At 39.8% G+C, this 22,193-nt stretch overlaps 3 protein-coding genes across 6 annotated transcripts in view; 2 read left to right on the top strand and 1 right to left on the bottom strand.

Annotated features, from left to right (window-relative positions):
- The first annotated feature begins 374 nt into the window (after positions 1-374).
- Positions 375-2,696, top strand: LOC119744715 (monocarboxylate transporter 12-like). Its single transcript, XM_038220789.1, has 4 exons — positions 375-592; positions 715-858; positions 1,033-1,842; positions 2,166-2,696. The coding sequence occupies exons 1-4, from the start codon at positions 412-414 to the stop codon at positions 2,285-2,287; spliced, it is 1,257 nt and encodes a 418-aa protein (XP_038076717.1). The 5' UTR covers positions 375-411; the 3' UTR covers positions 2,288-2,696.
- A 2,305-nt stretch (positions 2,697-5,001) lies between these two features.
- Positions 5,002-8,443, top strand: LOC119744714 (monocarboxylate transporter 12-like). The gene is made up of 4 exons (XM_038220787.1): positions 5,002-5,182; positions 6,268-6,411; positions 6,595-7,404; positions 8,205-8,443. The coding sequence occupies exons 1-4, from the start codon at positions 5,002-5,004 to the stop codon at positions 8,324-8,326; spliced, it is 1,257 nt and encodes a 418-aa protein (XP_038076715.1). The 3' UTR covers positions 8,327-8,443.
- Positions 8,444-10,360: 1,917 nt separating this feature from the next.
- Positions 10,361-22,193, bottom strand: part of LOC119744535 (potassium voltage-gated channel subfamily H member 6-like) — a 73,342-nt gene continuing 61,509 nt past the window's right edge. For 3 of the 4 annotated variants that reach the window (XM_038220502.1, XM_038220503.1, XM_038220506.1), the window contains 4 exons: positions 21,746-21,939; positions 21,498-21,627; positions 20,938-21,219; positions 10,361-15,499 (listed from right to left, as the gene is read on the bottom strand). In XM_038220502.1, the coding sequence (XP_038076430.1) occupies positions 14,619-15,499; positions 20,938-21,219; positions 21,498-21,627; positions 21,746-21,939 (1,487 nt within the window). In that variant the 3' untranslated portion in view covers positions 10,361-14,618. The remainder of the gene's footprint in view (positions 15,500-20,937; positions 21,220-21,497; positions 21,628-21,745; positions 21,940-22,193) is intronic. The other variant, XM_038220505.1, reaches the window with a different exon arrangement.

Raw genomic sequence — 22,193 nt, 5'->3', positions numbered from 1 at the left:
AAAATACACAATTAAATACATGAACATATAACAACAAATACTCTGTAGTTTTCCCCCTTCGTTCCATTACCAAGGTCGATACATACAAGCCATTGTATTACGATGTATAGACATAGACAACTCGGAGCACGAGGTCACTACACTCGGCTTCCTTCAATAGCGAAATCCATTGAGCCAGCTACATGTTCTGGAAAGCTACTGCCCCATGTCGGATTCTATTCTCAACAATTTTGAAAGCGGGTTCTATTTCACAAATGTCTGTCTAACGGGTTGATACGGAGGCGCACTCGTGCTGTGCTGCTATGACCACTTTCTACATCATCATAGTCATACCTAAACGAAATTGGCCTAAACCCTAACTTCCTGCCTCTCTCGCCTATACTGCGGTGCATATTACCTGCAAACATCACCATGGAATTCGACACTGATGGTTATTTCCTCGTCCTGTTTTCGTTTACCTGCAATCTGATGTGGGGATGCGTTACCAAAAGCCTGGGCGTTTTGTTGCCGACGCTGACGGACCAATTCACCACACACACCTGGGTCATTGGAATCATTGCATCAGTCCTGACAATAACGTCATATTTGGGAGGTAGTACAGGAGCGTACGCTCGTCATTTGATAATAAAATGTATTATTTAGTTTTCGCTATCAGACTCATCAGAAAGAAAATGCAATCTACAGTAAAGCTTCATTTATTTTGTTTGATTTAAGGTCTTCTAACCATGCCGTTGGATGAAAGATTTAGCTGTCGACGTTTGTTGATCGTCACCAGCGCAGTTGAAAGCATAGGGTTGCTGTTGTTTCCTCTGGCAAGAAGCACTATTCACGTTGCTCTGGCATTTGCAGTATTAGTAGGTGAAGACTTGTGTATAATAACATATTTATAATAATGTAAACACCATCTGACTAATTTGTCAAATAGTTAACTAGTTCGTTGAAATCATATATTTGGTTGTAACACAATACCACTTGTGTAAAAAAATGAATAAGAGCTTTAATGCACCACTCGGATACTTCTTTTTTTCCCAGGACCAAACGTTGGAATTATCATGGTTTTCAACAGAGTCGTACTAGGACGCCACTTTCGTGAGCGATTCACTTTAGCCTGTGGGATTGGCCATGCCGGGCAAGCAGTTGCCCTTCTTGCTTTTGCACCGATGACGCAGCTTTTCCTCGACACCTACGGTTGGAGAGGAGCGGCGCTGCTTCTTGCTGGAATCAGTATGCATCAGATTGCAAGTGCTGCCGTTGTCAGGGTCACCAAAGCACAGTACGAGCCTCTTACGGATAGCTCAGATAACCACCAGGATGACATCGACAAGGAAGGATGCAGAAGTCGTGGCAAGAAATCTATTCTTCATCTCGTCAAAGCTGTAGATCTGGGAATACTGTTGGAGTTCAAGTTTTGGATTGTGTTCATGGGTCGTTTCGGAGTGTCTTTTACCTTCAATGCTTGGGTGCTATATTACGTTCCTCACTTAGAAGCCAAGGGCTTCCCGCCCCAAGTGGCAGCTGCTCTTTGCTCGGCAGCTGCTGTTGGGTATTTCCTTGGGTCGATCATGTGGGCACCCCTCATCGACCGTGGCATCATGAAATGCTCAACAGCGATCATCATCAGCAGCCTATTTCTGTCTCTGTCGTTTGTTGTAGATCCCTGGGTGAATGACATTGCTAGCTATGCAGTCGCCACCTTCATCTGTGGATTGTTTACCGCTGCTCTGTACACGCTCCAGGACGTCTTGACTAGAGACATGTTTGAAATGGATCGACTTGTGAGCGCCTTCGTCTGGGGTCGGGTCCTCCTCTTCGCACCCGGAATTCTTGCTGGGTTCCTACCTGGTAGGTATTCCTAAATGTCGATCACTCCTTGGATGATTTACCTTGAAGTAACCGACTTTTTTGTATTTGTATAATTTGATGGAGATGTACATGATAGGGGCTCGGGATTGACCTGGATCTTCTTCCAAATACATGTAGTTGTTTTCTGTAAGAAACGGCAAAATTATTGAATTCAAAGATGAACGTCGAATGAAAGACAAGTATTACCGACGCTACTGCCAAATCTTGATTGGAAAACCAAACCTGAAAGAAAAATATGAATTAGTATGTGACGATTGAAACAGAAGTTTCGGTTATGACAATTGGTTTCTGTTTATTTATAGGCTGGATATACGAAGCAAGAGGAAGCTACGACTTGGCGTTTATCGTGATTGGCCTGGTACCAACTCTCTGCCTCCTGCCGTTGATTATTGGGTTACTGAGGAAGACAACGAACGGCTTGTGAAGGGACATAATGTATAAGACGAACAGGTCCTCTCTTGTGCGAGTCTTTTGAAGATGTTTTTTATGTTGTCGGAACCAATGGTGTAATAATTATACGAGGGCAATAAGAAGGCAATTATTATGGATGCTTTGGGAGTCTAAAGTCTATTCCTTGGGCGGATGCGATTATTAATTTTTTTCTTAGGGATTCAAAGTTTGTTATTACATAAATGCCATAAATATGGCGGAACATAGAATTCTGATTTCTGTATGTAAATGTCTCAGAGGTCGCAGTCTGTATGAGTGCAATTAAAGGATCGCTGAAAGAGCCACCAACTTTAGCAAACCGATTTCGTAGATAACGCCAATGCAATGCATTTTTACACTATAGAGAAAAGGTTTGAGAGATAAATATTGCCAATTATTTTTTTAATTGTTTTTTTTTTGGGTGTGTTATTATTGCTTCATGGGCCTGCTTTGCGATCACCTGAAATATAATTTCTATAAAATTCCCGAGATTTCCCTAGGCAACGGATAATACATGTCGCTGGGACAAGGATGATGCTTGGGGAAAATCCCGAAATGGTAACCGTGAAGCGGCGAGGGAACACACGAAGCATGGGCTTGGCTGGCTCCCGATCCATGAATCCTCAGTGCTATAACTTTGAATGTTATAGAATTGGGAATTCATAACTCACGGGCGCGACGAATTGGTGCTGTTTTTACCCCAGACACCGCATACTGAAACAAATGCAAATGTAACGCATGCACAGGCAGGCACCACACTATTCCTCATTTGCATACGTGTTCAAAAATTTTGCACATGCAAATGATCCAATACCAGGGTGAGAGAGCAAGTAGTGGTGGGCACGTACTGCTCGACACGGCACCCTGGGGACGAGGTTGTAGATATAGAATAAAATACTAGGCAGTGCGTGCATTCGCGCGGCCTTGTCACGTGCTGGAGGACAGACACAAAAAACGCGCGCCAAATGTGACGAATGCAATGCTGTTTACTCGCACAATGCGCTGTGCATCGGCACCATGGTCTACATGTGGATTGGGTTTTCAGTCCCTACCTGATTCCGTGGGTTTTCCCCAGAATATTCTGTTGGGGGTTTTCCTCCCACCTCTAAAACTGTACTTTCTTCTCATTGGCTCCTCCCTACAGGTTTCTTCAGGCTTGCGAGCTACAGTGCCTGGGGCATGCACTTTTGAGGAATCATTGGCTCATTACCAGAAATAAATGAATAATTTAATGATCGTTTACTTCGTTTGGTATGAATTATAAGGACTAAATGCTTTAGATTTCAAATATGCACCTGTCGTTTTGAAGGCTGGGTTGGGGCAGCCTTGAAATTATAAAGCAATTAATTCTACGCAAAAATTACTGCATTTATTAATTTTAATCGCGAAAAATTAATATTAACAGAGTCCACAAAGTACAAATAATACCTTAGTTCGTATTTATAAAAACTGGCATTTGCATTTAATACCAATTATTAAGCATTATTTTACTCGCATCTGTATGAATACAAATTAAGCAAACAATTTTACTAAAAACCATTTGCTAAAAGCTGAAAATGATTACTATAAGCGTTTACTTCGTTTGAATAAAAATTAGTAAATGCTTAAGATTTCAAATATTTACTTGTCATAATTGCGGCTACCTAAAAATATAAAACACATAATATTCTGCGCAAAAATAACTGCATTTGTAATCGCGAAAGATTAATACTAACACAGCTCATAAAGTACAAATAATACCATAATTAGTATTTATAAAAAACTGGCATTTGCATTTACAACCATCTGTATGAATAAAAAATAAGCACACGCTTTTACTGAAAACCATATGCTCTTGAATAAATGACCTGCAATATATAAAGGTTTATAGGTTTATAAGTTTGCAGAAAATACAATTGACCTATCGCCGTTTGCGAGTTAGCCACGTCCCTAATACAATCCTATGGTTTAAACGTAGGTGAAGGGCAAAACCTAATTTGATTTATATCACCCCGGCGCAAAAATTCCATCTTATAATAGTTTATGCGGTACCCGCTGCTATGTACATCAGATTCGAACCAGCCAACCGATCCCGTTAGCTCGGTGGTCGAGTAGTAAGACATCTGCACTAGAAAAGCAGGAAGTCGTGGGTTCGACTCCCACCCGAGTGATTTTTTTTCCAATTTTCATTCGGGAGGTAACACACTGAGAATATAGTGTTTAAACGTCGGTGAATGGCAAAACCTAATTTAAGTTTATAAGTTTGCAGAAAATAAACTAAATGCCCAGGAAAATCAAAATGGCTTTTTTTTTATACGTGGTCGTATTGACGGTCTAGGTAGGCATGCATGTGGAATTCCACCTGTATTTCCAATAGATCCGTGTTGACAAGTATACGGTTCAGAAAACAGGCCATACTGACCTAGATTCCACTTTGAATTCATAATTTCCTGTTTGGTAGGTAAATGTAACTGGTGTGCAACAATGATAACTACTGTATACGCGTTTACAACTATTTCACTGCTGACACGTTCTTCTTTATTGTGTAAATTCGTTTTTGATCGGGCGATAATAATAGCTGCATGACCTGGGCGGGTTATAAAAAAGGCGTTTAAATGCCGGGTTGCGAACTAGAGTGTCTTGGAAGTTTTTCACCCTGTTTTGCGCATCATTTTACCTGACAAGAGTTTTCGTCTGGCTCATCTTCTTACTTTTATCAATCGTGTGGCCATGGAGTTCGACACTGCCGGTTGTTTCCTCGTCCTGATGTGGTTTACCTTCACTCTGATGTGGGGATGCGTTGCCAAAGGTCTGGGCGTTTTGTTGCCGACGCTGACGGACCAATTCACCACACACACCTGGGTCATTGGAATCATTGCGTCGGCCATGGGGGTTATGTCGGATGTTGCAGGTAAGGTGGTTGTGTTTTGTTGTTGTTGTTGTTGTTGTTGTTAAATAATATAGTAATGGCATGGCACGAATCATTCAAATTAAACGTAAAAAGATTCAGTTAAAATAGCGTTTCGTGTGTGTTAATGTCTCACTAAAAGCTTTTCCTAAACGCCTGACTCGACAATCACTGTATTCCCCCCTAGAGTACACAGGGTGAGTATAAAAAAAAAGGAAACCCAAATGACAGGACCAACATGAAGCACTTTCTAAAGCCCAATTAATATGCTTTCTTTTAGTACAAGAATCACTCAAATCACTCAATGTACTTTTCAAGTTACGGAATTTTGAACACTAACACCGATTTAAACTTCTGTCCAAGGATCACAGCAAAGGTAAGTGTTCTTTCAGCAAAACGAAAACAATTCACATACATCCTAACGTGAACCGTGGGACAGTTTCAAGCGTTACACAGTGACAAACACAAGCCGTTTTCATAGTTTCAAAAAATATTTCATAAACAGTTGAATAACACTCGAGCGAGAGAGTGAAGTTTGTACATCAACAAACAAACGGCGCAGAAATTCCACCCTTGATGCATCATATTTTATGAAATATAAATTTTCATATTTGCTATATACGAAGTGAAGCAAAATGGACATGACATTTTGTTTAATATGCAAATCAATCGTATTCTTGGCATTTCAAAAAGCCATCATTTTTTTTAAGCATAGTCTTAGTCTTTCTGTCTTCGTTTAGCTTTGAGATGCTACCCTTTTAATTGAAGATCGGTCAAAAATATGTTAGTATGAAACAATGTAAATGAGTAAAGCGTTATGGAGTGACCGTTACATAATGACCAACGGTTTACCCACACAAATGATTGTACAAAATGACAGCTTTTCTGAAATTTACAAATACACTAAAAACTATGAACCTTTCTCTATGCCTAAAAAACAAAAAACTCACAAATAACACTTGCATTTTGCATGTGAAAACAAGGTGCGAAAAGGACTACCTAAAATCCAAAAGTGTAGCCCCCGAACCAGTTACCAAAATTTTACCAAATTAAAACATTTTACCACACGACTACTTTCTTTATTCAAGGTGTCCTGAGCGTGCCCTTGGAAAGGAGATTTTCCTGTCGACTTCTGTTAATCTTTAGCAGTGTGGTATTCAGCACAGGCTTGCTTTTGGTGCCTCTTTCAACAAGCACCATTCACATTGCTCTGGCTTTGACGGTTCTAGTAGGTAAGAACCATAGACCTATAAATTAATTTACTATAGCTCTATCTACAGTGTGTCTAAAAAAATGCAAACAAAATATAACGGAATGCCAGACGTCGAATGTGTAACCAAGATATACGCCTTTCCACTTTAAAATGAGACATCAACCGTCCAAATCTGATAAAAGGTGTTCTTTTTCTTTTTCAGGACCCAGCCTGGGAGTTTTGGCAGTGCTCAATAAAGTCCTACTAACACGCCACTTTCAAAAGCGATACACTTTGGCCAACGGGATTGGCCGCACCGGGTTGGCAGTTGCCCTTCTTGCTTTTGCACCGATGACGCAGCTTTTCCTCGACACCTACGGTTGGAGAGGAGCGGCGCTGCTTATTGCTGGAATCAGTATGCATCAGATAGCAAGTGCTGCCGTTGTCAGGGTCACCAAAGCACAGTACGAGCCTCTTACGGATAGCTCAGATAACCACCAGGATGACATCGACAAGGAAGGATGCTGCAGTCGTTGTAAGACATCTATTCTTCATCTCGTCAAAGCTGTAGATCTCGGGATACATTTGGAGTTCGAGTTCTGGACTGTGTCCACGTGTCGCTTCGGAGCGACGTGTGCGTTCGAATCTTGGATGCTGTATTATATTCCCCATCTTTTGGTAAAGGGCTTCTCGCCCAACGTGGCTGCCGTGCTTTGTTCGGCAGCTGCCGTCGGATATTCCATAGGAGGGATCATCTGGGCGCCGTTCATTGATCGAGATATCTTGAAATGTTCAACGGCGATAATCGTCAGCAGCTTAGCTCTGAGCCTGTCGTTTTTCGTGGATCCCTGGGTGAATGACATTCCTGGCAATGTGTTCATCACCTTCGTCTGTGGGTTGTTTGCCTCTGCTTTGTACACACTCGTTGATGTAATGACCAGAGACGTCTTCAAACAAGATCGACTTGTGAGCGCCTACGGATGGGTCCGTTTCTGGCTCTTCATACCAAGACTTCTTGCTGGTTTCGTACCTGGTGAGTATGTAGGCTGAGCACACACACAAAAAAACAACCCAAATGTTGGGATCATTTTTTTAGTTCTGCATGTATAGCTCTTTCAAATTCTAGGATATGAAAGCTCAATTCATAAGCTTTCTTTTGGTACAAGAATCATTCAAGTCATTTATGTACTTTTCAAGTTAGGGAATTTTAAACACAAACACCGTTTTAAACTTCTGCCCACGCGTCACAAAAAGGTAAGTGTTCTTTCAGCAAAACGAAAACAATTCACATAGGGATGTATGTGTTGCCCACTATCCACCATCAGGTGAATAATGTACCAGTTGGTACACCTCATCACTTTGACGATCCCATCGGAGCCAAAGTGCAGATTCGAGAAAACTTTGTTGTGCAAGAGAGAGTGACAAGTAGATGGTGTTCAGAGCGGACAGGTGCAGGAAGATCTTCACCCACTTCTGGGCCAGTGGCTGCTGGCCTATTTCATTTATTCTATATCGGAAGTGAGTCTTTTCAATAGTATCCGACATGATGCTTGTCAAACTCACCCAGTCAATCATTCTAGAATAAGATAGAACACAATTTGAGGAAATCTACTCTGGAATTGGAAACAACTTAATGCAACCGGTGAGGACAAGGGCGCCACCATGTGGCAAGAAAACTTTCTCGTTAAATTCAATCGGTAGGTGCGTTTCCGGTAATTGCAAACGTCCCTACGTACCTTCAAAATATCTAGGTTTTGTTTGTTTTTCTATACATGTATTATGATTTGTAAAAGTTTATGATCATCATTTTTTTGGTTTCTGTTGATTCAATAGGCTGGATATACGAAGCAAGAGGAAGCTACGACTTGGCGTTTATCGTGATTGGCCTGGTACCAAGTCTCTGCCTCCTGCCGCTGATTATTGGGTTACTGCGAAACAGAAAGAAAGGCCTGTGAAGGGAAATAGGAGAAGACGAAAGGGTCATCTCTCGTGCGAGTCGTCTGAAGAGCGTTTTTCCTTATACTGTCCGATCTAATAATAATACTAGGGCTCTTTATGCGATATTAATGGATAATACAGTCGGGAATCTAAAGTCAAATTATTTTTGGGTGATGTTATTTAATCCTTTTCCCCCTATAAGGTTTAACGGTTGTAGTTACAGTATACAAATTTACAATATTATATCGTATTACGGCCGGTCGGGGTTTAAAGATGATAGTATTGTTGTAGCATACATGTATAAAATATTATTTTACGCAAGGAAAACTTGCTGGCAACGGCACACTTTACAGGCATATCCTAGATATAGATCGGAGTGAGGCATGCGTTCAGAGTTTTTTTCAAAACCCGATGTCTCACATACACGTGACTTTTCTAGAAAATTGGCGCAGGGAAAGTTAAATGTACACAGGCCTCATTCAGAGTTCGCCAATATTTTTTTTCTTTAGATCGTTTACCTACAGGCCTAACGTAACTTCATTTCAAAATTCTGCGTCACCAGAAACCACTTGTTGTTAACATTAATACCGAAAACTTGTCAGCTAACGGCTCCATTCTCGAGCAACATTTTGCACCCCGAAATGTCTTCGTGCGATAATTACACGAAATGCAAAAATAATTTCCACGGTATACCTCTGTTTCGTGATCAAAAGGTTTTTTTTCAGTTTTCTCGAAAAGTGTAACATCCATGGCGCTAAAAATTCAGCAGGTGAGGTTTTGAACATTCTTCTTTGGATACTGAGTGTTAATACTGTTCACGAACAAACTGCACAAGCAGGAAATGATACTATACGCCTTTAAAACATATCGAGGTATACGTGTGTAAAAGTTGATTTGACTCGGTCTTTTAATGCTTCAAATTCTACACTTATTACAAGCTCGTCAATATTTGCAAGAAAACAACATTTTATATACATATAATGTACAATCTGTAAATCGAGAACTTTCACGGATATACACACACAAAAATGAGACCCATGTCGTAATCTCTCATAGGTCTTAGTTGAAAATTGTTGGTACATTTGTAAATATATTACTTTTTTTAAAACTAATCTTAAGAAACTTAAAACTGGTCCACGTTATCACTAATTGAAGTGACATTTAAGAAAAGTTCATGTTTTGGTGTCCAGTAATGAATAAATAGTGCTTTGCCAGGTTTACTCGCATTTTACATGTCCTACGTTTTATTTTGGATCTTCGTGAAAAGAATGATGAAGAATCAACATTGTGACCAATTAGACTAAAGGTCGTGATTTGGTATTCGCCTTCATGTCCATTGTCAAAATCTTTAAACGAGTGGTTATGATAAAAGCCAATGACAGCTATTACTGTTTAAAACAACACGAACAGGTAAAAGTAGACATTGATTGGGAAGCTTATGATATAAAGAAATTACTATAGCTGCATAACAAAGAAGAAGTTATATCATCTAAAATGGATATTGAAAAGTTCATGTCTAATGAAAATGTAACCGATGCAAAAGCAAAAAATTAAAAATGAATACTCAAAGTTTGCAAGCTACAGATAAAAACGCTGAATGCTTATTTTGGTGACGTTTAAAATGACAGTCAAAAACAAATAAAAATCACCAAAATGTTTTAACATTTGGGGGTTATTTTCTCAAATAGTAATCAGAGAAGTACTGAACTAAAATTGTCACATATAAATGGTTACATTTCTGGTGAATACTCGATACATTAATTATATAAATGTTATTATCCGGCTGATTTCCTTAGATTTACAATAACACCAAATCAACTCAACATTTTAAGGGACAAAAATCACAATTAAGAACATGATTATCAGTTATCCAATGTCTAGATCAGAATCGTAGGTCAACCAAATCTAGTCAAGTGTTAAACTTCCGTGTATGTGGTCGGTCATACCAGCAAAACAAGGGGGAAACATTCCCTTGTACACAGGTATCACTATTTACAGAATAGTACTGTATTTTGCTTTTTATTACACACTTAATACCAATGTTGATTTTTGTTGCCAATATACATACTGCATGAGAAGAATGTACAAAGACAAACAACTTTGATAAACCCAAATATTGTGGCAAATCGGAAAATGCGATTCGCAACATCCAAAGATTAGGTCTATATCGAAACAGTACACCCTCCACTTGCGAATAACAAGCATCTTAATCAACATAGGAACAAAACTCATGACATTTTACGCGATTGACTGATCAATCAATTATTATTTGTAAAGTCAATCGATTAATAGATCTACTAACTGATGCATCAATAATAAACAAACAATTCGTTAACTGATGGATCGAATGATAAATTGATGTTAGTCGTAGCGGCCATTTTAGAGGGCATCTTTTGTTATTTTAATTTAGTAACAAAGGCATTGCCCTCTAAGATGGCTGCTATACACGCATAACGTCTATTCCCTGAATATTTTCACCGGTGAAAAATAAATCCATGCAACAATCCAAATGCCGACTGACTGTTATGACCTGCGAATGACTAAAGCATGCAAGCAAGATGAACTACAAACAGACCGACCGACGACTGAGCAATCGACCAATCAAGCCATTAATACCCACCCGTAAAAGTATGATATGCAGTTGCTTCAATGAAAGTTCTTCAGTTGAGGTTTTTAAGATAAATTAGGCTAGTAGCACCATGTGACTAATCTCTTTTCAGGGTTTGTGAGGTTCTGAAAAGAACTGGGGGAATTCAACGTTTCGGGCAGTATACTCTGCCCGTCGTCAGGAGACTGAAGGGATCCCAACGGAGAAGGGGTGTTTGACTGGAAGCGGTGAAGCGCGTGAAGGATGCAATGTGGAGTCCTACATTGTAGCTGGAGCAGAGGATGCTGGATGATCAGTGAGGCATGTTGGTGTGTCTTCGAGGAGTCTACTTGAGTTACCCTCGGTTCTTGAACCTCGCAAACTCACAAGAGAGTTGTCACGCGGTGCAAATTACCTTAATCTTATAGCCATCTTTACCGAGCAAACCTTCTAATCTTTTTTTACTCGGAGCTTACAATGAGCAACCCTAGTTAAGAATCTAAGGTAACAAAATGCCAAGCATAGTGACAGCATACTGTACAAGTCATGTACATGTATTTCACAACTTTTATTGCTTATGGTGATTAGAGAGAAAAGGTAATAATATATCGAAGGTATAAATTGCGGATCTTGAATTTCATACTAACAATAATGGAATATCGATGAAGTCCGATGAATGCATAAGTTTTATCAAATGCAGAGCAAAGGCCCTCTAGCCTGCATTTGTTATGCAAATCGTACTGTGACTATTATTTGTTGACAGGTGGTTTGTAAACAACAAACTGTAGGGACTGTTAATTAAAAGTCAACACATACCTGGATAGAAAAGTGCAACTTACTAAAGCAGTGTTGCGAATTTTAAAAATGATACCAGTAACGAACGGGCCAGCAGTCACTGTAAATAGTAGAGAATTAGATATGTTTAATCCTAGTTTATCAAAATGATGCAGACTGTACACTTGTGAGAGTGATTTTATTGTCAAGGCCTCTAATGTGCATACAAATCTGGTAATGTACAGTGAAGTGAAATATACTACTCCAATAAACAAGCCAAAAACGAAAGCAAGCTGCTTGTAAGATAGGAAGATTTATCAAATGTCTCGAGAATACTTACCAATACAATGTACAGTTGTCATTGGGGGTGTATCTACCCTTCAGGAAACGTAGGGGGGGGGTATGGGGGTGGGGATATGAAGGTGGGGGAGTTGAGAGAAGGTGTGCCAGGACTTGCCCCGGAAAATTAAATAAAAATTGAAATTTCTCCTGCATTCTAAGGCAAATTGAGAATAAATTGAGGAACTTTAGCATTCCATTTATTATTTTGGCCCCATTTTAATAGTACATGTATAACATTAGTCAGGGGCTGAAGGGTGGGGGGGGGGGGGGTAGTGGTTTGACCCCCACCCCCTCTAGATCCACAACTGGTCATGTACAAATAGCCCAAGCCAATACTTCCATCAATATTGATTGCAAGCATCATATAGAGGAAGCGCCAAATGTAACATGAACAGCAATACTGTGGGAGTGGACAGCATAGCTAATTAAAATACTCAATTCTTAAAAATCCATTTCATCCGGAAGGGTTTGGGGCAATTAAGCCTAACATTTCAGGGCAAAGCCCTGTATCTTGGAGGTTCCTTACATTATGTCAAGCCACTCGGCTTTGTTCAAAGCCACACATACATCCAGTGCTTCAACAGACTAACTAGAGACTATTTGCTTGTGAAACGCAAGAGCAATATCTATAATGAAGCAACTCTTACTCTGACTATTGGAAATGATGAAAATGCTCCAAAGGTGGGCTGAGACAAACTTGCATCACCATTAATAGTTAAGAAAGATAGCATCTCTGTACACACAAGAGTAAAAAGCTCTTCAAATCAATCAAAATTTGATCTCATTAAAATGTCCATCTTTTGAACATGATTGCTGCAGTTACATTGTTCAGACTTCAAAACTTTAAAAAGTGTTCGTTTACGGAATAAAAGTGCAATTCATGTGGCAAAGGATAAAATCTTTCATAAAAACAAAACATCCTAGAACAACCTGTCTTTAGTATGCTGTAAACATAAACCATTTGTGCAACTTGAATTGAACAAATATATAACTACCTGTACCTCTATACATACTGTACATTCAGCCTCTAGACTTGAATATTTATATTGAGGTCATCGGTTTTGACACTAATCGATCAATAATGGAAATCAGATTGTCGAAGCGCAATTCACAGGTCATTTGGATGTTCAAAAGTCAATATTTGAACTATCTCAACCATAATAAATATAACAAATTTAAGAAAAATACACTGGTATATAGTTAATAGATTTGTTATCTCAAAATCGATAAACGTAAATTGTCATTCATGTTCTAACAAGATTACCATGACGTTAAATAATGCTGAGGTTGTTTGCCTTTACGTACTACACATATGTGTATCTCGTATTGATTCTAAATCCACTGGCTTTCTGCTCCTTATTGGAACGAGAATGTAGGACAGTGAGAGAATCAGTGACCATCTCAATGTTGCGTAAGATCTACCCCAGTTGGGATAGGATTACTGTCTGAAATCCATGGCACTCTGTGACCATGCAAAAAGGCCACCCCTCAGCTCCGCCTGCGATTTGCTTGCGCTGAAACGGAACCATCGGCATCTGAGAAATCGTGTAATTGCTCACCATGCTCACCTCACCCAAGACACAACGATGATTCACATAAGATGATCCGGATGCGCACATGACATCGGAACTTCACACAGGTCGACTGCAATTGATTCCCATCTGTCGGGGAACATGTTCCTTTGTGACACAGACATTTTTCTGCTCTTGAGACTATTGATTATTTTTTAGCACTGCCTGATGCCGATCGTCTTCATATAACTGCTGTTATACTCAGGTTGCAAAAAGTTGGCGACTAAAATGCTCCCGACGGTCGTAGCTCAGGGGCAGCTTGATCCTGAAAAGTCAGTCGCCGACTGATCTGTGTCGTAACAAGGTCGACCTGAGAACAGCTTTTGAGATCTTTCAGTAAGACAAGTCGTCTCAGATATATGGCACAAACTATGGACTATATTCTCCATGCGAATGTGCACAACCAAATATTGTGTCTCACGTGGGCTTTAGACGGCTGCCTATTTATCTTGCCTACTGTCGCCAGCGAGGGGGTACTTGTTGCAAATGCCTGACGACATCCACAGCTCATCATTACAGCTTGGACACAACAGAGTCATGTCTCAATAGCATTCATTCACTGAACGACAGTTAAGTCTCAAAAACCAAACCCATGCCTCATGTACAACTGAGGTGGCAGTATTTAGCATGACTGTTCAAACACATTCAAAAATGACCTCAGATCAGCTGATTTTCTTCCAAAAATCTCATACTTTGTACAATGTCAATGTATATTTTCAATGCTTTATTTTGAGACCTCTTGGTCTTTTTTAAACTTAAAAACAAGTATATTGTACTTCAAGAATATTGTACCTAGTGCAAAACATTTTTCAGTCTTTTTCAACTAAAAAGAAGTATAAAAAACATGTACTTGTTCTAACGTGCTGATCACACCCTGGCTAATATTAATATATATATACAATACTGCAATGTATGAGATGGCTTTTTTTAATACAGAATGAAAATTTAGTCATTGTAGCACATCGTGTTGAGATACTGGGTGAGACAAAAAGATGAAAGGACAAAAGTATGTTCCAAAAAATCCGCCCACCACGTTCACACATCAGTGTTGCGCACCGAAGAGGCTGGCGACTCTGTAACCGGCGATGTTCTAACGGTAGGGAATTCGGTAGTCTGGGTACCAGCACTCTGCCATGGCGACGAAAGCGGGGAGGGACTAGTGGAAGTCCTAGAAATGGAAGATCCTTTTTGCAAGAATGGTGGAGTTTCCAAATCATCTATGTGCAGACTGGTCTGACTGTCGATTGAGATATCTGACATGGAGGACAAGAGCAGTGTCTCTGGATGTCTTCGTCTGAACGGTCCATCTACTTGGGTGTTAGAAGTGTCAGACGAGGCGGTACCAGTTAAATCTTTTGGAAAGCTTCCACGCCGCGAACCATCCACACTGCTGTTGGTGTGTTCGGACTCGGCCACAGTTCTTCCTGCTGACGTTGAAGAGTCTGCTCTGTTGGAACTAGGAGGTTCGGTAGCAGTGGGACTGTGGGGCCTGGGGCCAGACCACATCCTTGGCAGAGTGGGTCTTGCCTGGCGTGGTCGATTAGCCAGCAATGGCGTTGGCCCTGACAGGGAATGAGAGTAGTTCTTCCGTAGCAATTCCAAGATGGTGGCCATATCCGAGGTGACTTTACACTCCAGTCTGGTCATTTGGTGTTGTAGGTCGTCCAGCCTTCGCTCTATGTCTGAATTGGGTAAAACAAAACTGCTGACGTCTTCCACCAATATATCCGGCTGGTTCCCAGTCATGTCGGGTGTGGATTGGGAGTAACTGGTTTCCTGATTGATGGGGGACAGTGTAGCTCCTGGATTGACTGTATAGTGGCGTGCTTTACGTTTCATATGAGTAGGGTGCTCAGATGTGAAGCGTCGGGCACCAGTCACCGCATGCACTATGCTATTGACACCAGACAAGGCACCTAGAATGGAGAGATGAATACACATGACTTGTAAGTAAAAGTTTGCTTTGGTTTGGACTTGTGACAATTTCCTCAAGTTGATGTCTCAGTTGCAATTTATATCAGGAAATAAAGTTACAATAACTATCGAAAGCAAAACCAATAATAAGGTGGAGACAAAAGAGTAAATCTGTCTGAAATAATGTCACAAAATCATGATTAGTTATGAGAAGATTACATGTGTTTCCAAAGTTTTTTTGTGTGAAAAGAATTGTGTTGCCAGTTTGTTTTTTAACATTCAGTATTAGTTTAAGTCTTGTTACTGGAACAAAAGTATATACAAATTCTGATCTACAAACTTGGTCCTAATCCATACACTAACTTGAAACTGTGAAACTTAGCTACAAAATCTTACACTAATGAAATCGTCAATGTAACACACAACATAATTTTCACAATCGTCAATGTGGTGTCTATGCAGCTTAACGGTCCAGGTGTTCAGCGATAGTGTCTGATGATCGATGGCCAGCCACTAACATGCACATTGACTGCGTGGTATGCACTCAAACATACTGTTTGAAGCGTAAACATACAATATGAGCCTCCACAACGAAGTATTAATCTCATTTTTATTCAGATACGGGGTCGTTTCTTGAAATCCAGCGACAAAATAAAGAAAAACGTAAGCTAAGGCGAACAGTTTTGCCAAGATGTTTGACCAGCACCAACTGATATGCATATTGTAGCCTAGCCATGTGAGGTCGCTGTTTGTGCTTCGTACATTACGTGTGAGTGCATAGCAAGCGGCTACTGTTTGTTAGGGGCCGACCATCGGTCATCGGACACTATCGTCGAATGCCTTGACCAAGCTTAATGAAGCCATCTTGAGCTACTAACTTTGTGGTGCATAAAAACATTCTTAAGTCTATGAATATGTCATGAACATGTCACTGAATCAACGTGTATCCTGGAAATGATTTAGTGCAATTTTAAATTTCAACAAATGCGTCCTGCTTATAAAAAAGAAAAAAATATCCTTTAAGCGCCTTTTAATTTAGTCACATGCAGGAATTTTCAGCTGGCTTTAAAAACATCTATCCTTAGCTCCAAGCTTATTAGGACAGCCAATGAAGAAGGCAATATTACTATCCTACAAAATCCTATATTTTGATGGTTCTAACAACAGTGTCTCGATCTAATGAAGAATGCTCCTCTGTTCAATTCTGAGAGATGATACAATCTGAATGTTTGATATTACGTTACATTTGATACATGCTTCCTTCAGCTTGCTTGATCTTGGTACAAAGCCGTTTCTGAGCTTCATGATGATGAAGCCCCCTATCAAATTGTAAATCTCTAGATGAAATTCAAGACAGTGTTTACCACATCTGTGTCCAGTACCACAAGATCGAGTTACGACAAGTTTGTAAACAAATCCCAACAGTTGACAATATTTAACCCATTTCCAGTAGTTTTGATCGATTCTACGCTCTTTCGAAAATTTCCAGATGCAACCTTGCAACTTGTTTAACGTAATAATACTATACAAACAACTTCACCATACACTGCTAACAAACCCCTTAGATTAATGAATTCTGGTAGGGTTTCTAAATTGGCAAGTAAAACAAAAATCAAATTTATCAAAAATGATTAGACAAAAATTCCTTCTGAAATAAGAAGAGACACTCATCCATGGCGACTTGTCTGGTTTGTTGACTAGCTGGTAGACATTGCTCCATGCAGCAAGGAGGGACCAACATCATCCGTTTTTAAAAAATTCAACCAAAAATCGGTTACAAATTCAAAACATTTTCTAGTTTTTTGGTAACAAAATGAACATCAAAGTAATCAACAAATTGGCAGAAATGAAGTTGATGTCTGATGTAAATTCAAAGCATGCAGGACATTTGACAAGCAGTAAGGTTCCATGCATAAAAAAAAATGCAAGCATATGTATGGCATGCAGTTAACAGAAATTTTAAAAAAAATATGAATGAAATGGACCGTCAACAAAACTTATGTATAATCATCAACTTATCTAGATGATTCACACTAATGCATCTGCATAACATGCAACGGCTCAACAGTTTATGATCCTCCAATCATCAAGCTATTGGCAAAAATGATAACCCTTTTCCATCCAGGAACAACTATAGACAGATTGCCATCCAGACTTAATCAATGACTATCAGAAATAGCTTTTATCTTAAATATGGCTGGTTATAACTTCCAATTCTTGGAAATGTGAACAATTTTAGTGAATGCAACACCCAAAGACTAATTCGGCGATCAAAATTAGAAGCCTTTTTGAGGTGGAACCACTTGCACACGTATGCCACATGCTTTCTTAAAGACGAGGCGCACTTCCCAAGTCGAAGTACTTGAACTTTGAGTACAGGTTTTGTGAAGCTGAGTGCGAGTACAAATGGACCCCTGAGTACGAGTTCTTAATAGAGTACTCAAGTGAAAACAATTAAAATCTCAAGTACCGGTACCGAGTGGAATCTGAAACCACCAATTCAGCAACATGGATGTTATGGACTACTTTTGAGCGAGACTTCTTGAAAGAAATATTAACTAATATTTGCCAAGAAACAGATTTTTCCCTTAGTCCTTATAATCAAGTTCAAGTACTTTGATGATGGGAGTACGATATCGAATAGTCTAGTCCAAGTCCTTTGCTTCTTGAGTACGAGTACCGTGAAATCCAGTCCGAGTATTTTTATGTTCGAGTATGAGTACGGAGTACGAGTACTACAACACAGCTCAGGATTGCTAGAGCCTTGCTCAAATGCTTTGTAATGTAATGCTTGATTCACGACTTATATGGCAATATTCAAATTAATCAAATGAAACGATAGGCCTATTCAAATTAATCTAATGAAAGGAAACATGCATGCAAATCATGCAAACAGAACTCCTTGGTGCTGAATTCCAAGCATGACAAGCAAGCAAGCAATCGTTCTTGGATGCCTTATGAAAATCATTGGTTAGAGGGTAAAACTAGAAAAATGACTCTGCAATCTAGAAAACAACCATGCCCCCCCCCCCTCCCTGCCCTGCCCAGAACAATCCATAATATCCAAAGCTTAAACCCCAAAGCTACAAATTACGGGGATTAATAAAGTGAGAAGCTTTATTTCCTAAAGATTGCATACCCTGCATTATTTTATAAGTATTTGTGTTACTTGTACAAAGGAAACACGTCACTAAAGATGCAAATAAAACTCAAGCTTACAGATCCACATTACTAAAATACTAAATTGTACCAACATTCCTACAACTTTTAGTCTTGAGTTCTGAACATAATATAGTAGCTAAGATTTCCCAAATTACAATACGGCACATGGGATAACCATTACGTGATAATTGTGTACTAATGGACGTGGGACCCAGCTGCAGCTAGCTGTGTGTACTGAGATGTGGTGCACATTTCAAACTGCAGTATCTCTCCTAATAATACTTTATTGAGGTTAGTATGGTGCTCAGGATGCTGAAACATACTCTTGTGTGTGTTTTCATTAGTACAATATACCGACACAGTGATTTTATGACGAGATGCATTATGAAGCACAGCAATACCCACCACATGAAATTCTACATTTACATACAACTGTAGTATATCTAGTGCATCAGTTCGCATCAGGTTTTGGTTTTGTTCCATGTAATAAGTATAGTGTAATCCGGTGAACAACATTAGAAGCCATTTTTGAGGTTGGTGGTGCCATGCTCGCGCACATGCTGCATCCATTCTTAATGACGAGGCGCGCGTGCATTTTGGTAACACTGTTGGTCGCAGGAGCCCGGAGTGCTACCTGAGTGCAACTCGCGCAAGCCTGGTGCCACCTCAGAAAATGGCTGTCACCAGATTAGTCTATACCACTGGAATCAACTAATTATCTTTTCAAGCCTATTCAACAAATTTACATGTAGTTCTCTCTTGTACTGATTTCTTCAATACAACAGAATAAACTCCATACATGTCTGTTTAAATCTAGACCAAAATTTTGAAGTTTCCAGTATCAAAGGATGAAGACATGATGCTCCAAATATACACACAGCTACAAGGACATTCCTTTTGGATGAGCTGCATCATGATTTGGTAATTTTTTGAATGCGTGAGATCTGTCGCCATCAATTGGGCCTAGTATCAACCAGAACTGGCTGTTATTAACCTTTAAAATAAAGCCTCTCTTGGACAAAAAAAATCATGGACTAGTTAATTTTGGACATGGACACAATTTTGCTCAAGTTTGAAATGGACAACCGAAGACCAAAAGCATCTGTGCACGGGATGAAAGTACCAGAGCAGTCGTATATGCAGGAGCAATATAATAGCATTCAAGTGTATTCGGTATTGGACCACTTTCTCAATTTTTCTTACTCTTGAGAGGGGACTTGTGCAAACTCCATATTTTTGAATGATTTTATGTCCAATTGCTGGCGACAGATCACTTGTTCACATTGATGCATGGCATGATATAGCAGATAACACGATGCACAAGATGATGCAGTGAACCAGCCAAATGTGATGGAAACCAGTCTTTAAAAATACGATGGTTTAAAACGAACTTTTCTTGAATCAGCTTCCGCCTATCAGTGTGCAACACATTATTTCAAGTTATAGGATATTGCAAACAAAAAAGACACGTCAATTATCAAAAGATAATGTCAATTTTTATTCACCAAACGATTTTTGGCATATGATGGGAATTCTTCATCAGCTTAACAAGCTTTAGTTCACATGAAAAAAATATTAATGATTCTAGATTTAGAAAGTCACGGAAGAAGGATATCCAAAGTGATGTAAGCCTCAGGTTTACAGTATTGTGACAATACTGTCAATGTACATTTTCATCAAGTTTCCATCACATTATGCGAAGGGTGAAATGATGTACATGAATGTTTTCTTCAGATGTGCCAATTTAGTTTCTTTCTTTTTTTGTCAGTTTACAATATTTCAGAGTTTATGATGTGCATTATCATTCATTGGAGGAACTGTGTTATAAGTGAGACATAATTGGCTGGCCAGTTGAGATTTCGAGATATCCCCCCCAAAACAAAACATTCAGAAGTGTAATAAATCTGTGTATAAAAATGTCTGAATTATGAATTTGTTGAAAAAAGAAAAAGGTAGTTCTCAATGCAAACTGCAGTTTGAAAACTCAGAATGAAAAGACAGATTAACAAATTTCGGTGGAAAAAAAAGTTTAGGAAATGTTTCTGTCTACTAGAGCTGGCCAGACAGACTATGGGCGTGTGTGAACTACATGCCTATGGCTTGCAATTACACATGAGCCTATGGGAAGCGGCTGCAGCCACATCCCATAGACATGTGTGTTGCCGCTAGCCGTAGCCAAGTAATTCGGATGTGGCCCGTCTCACTTTAACTGCATCCTCCAATCAACTGTGCAACCCCCACTGCATGGAGACAAGAAACCACACCAGAGAAGTCTTACCATGGCTGCTATATATTTCACTCTCGGTGGAACTACCTGCAATGGCGCTGAATGGTCCCACACCGCCATGCCCCCCGCTACGTTTGTGGTCTTCCAGCTGCAGTACAATCTCTGGTGCCGGGGTGACGTCGCGCCCCGCCATGTCCGGTGAGAACTCAAGGATCCCTGTGCCGCACTCCTCGTCACTGGAATCTAAGGTGGCTGAGCTGCCACCGCGATTCTGGGAAAACTTCTTGCGACGGTTCTGCGCCCCGATGACAGAAGTTGCATCCTTTCCAGATCCTGAAAAAGATTAAGGTTAATGTAATCAGACTTAAGAGTTACTGAAGATGAAGCATGATAGCTGTCAGTTGCCCGCGCCGCCTGTTTGCAGTTTCCCTACCACCATGTGTCTTTTTGCATTATGATACCATAACAATTGTCTACTCAGAACAAAACCCTATACTACTGAACACCGTCATACTTTTTGTGGTCGTATACCATGGACTCTCAAAATTCAATACCGCACAAGCTTAGTACATATTCCTCATTGTAGATGCTCAGGATAACTTTGTAATTACCCTTCTTCTGGTAGCGGCCTTTCCTCTGTCTGTTTTTATCTTGCACGTTTTTACTCCCCGTCTGGTTTTTCACTTCCGCGTCTGAAGAATTCTCATTCTCATTGTCCAAACCTTTTGCAGCAATATCTTCCTGTTAAATAATTGTTAAACCAAAAAGAAGAAATCTTCAAATAATCAACACAGGGAAACTGACAGGGTGAATATAATAATTAAAAGCGTATTCAAACTACGCTGGAAAATATACTTACATCCCGAAGAACAAAGGTGATTTCTAGGTTCTTAGCAAACTGATGATAGAACTCAGGATACATGTCTAGAATTTCTAGCAGATCTTCCCGCAGGATTTTGTGCAAGTCGCAGTATGTCAAGGCCCGCACATTGCACTTGGACTTGCCTACAGTATCGTACTGACAGAAATTTTCACCAAAGACGTCGTCTTTCCCTGAAAAAAAGAAAGAAATATGCACGTGAGAAATTCTGGTAAAATGAGACAGAACTAGGCACAGGCCATTACTAGTGCAAAAAAAGTAAAGTCTGTCATGAGCCAATGTGGCCCATTAGGTCAACGTTTATCTCTGGTTTCAGTAGCATGAAATGACTGAGAATATTTCTATTCCTCCTGGATGGGATGCTAGTCCATCGCAGGTTACTCCCCAGCTAATGCCGGTACCCATTTATACTCCTGGGTGGAGAGAG

This window comes from Patiria miniata, unplaced genomic scaffold (assembly GCF_015706575.1).
Source record: "Patiria miniata isolate m_02_andy unplaced genomic scaffold, ASM1570657v1 HiC_scaffold_7, whole genome shotgun sequence".
Taxonomy (NCBI): domain Eukaryota; kingdom Metazoa; phylum Echinodermata; class Asteroidea; order Valvatida; family Asterinidae; genus Patiria; species Patiria miniata.
Note: the sequence above shows the minus strand (reverse complement) of the source record. Positions and strands in the feature narration are given on the sequence as shown.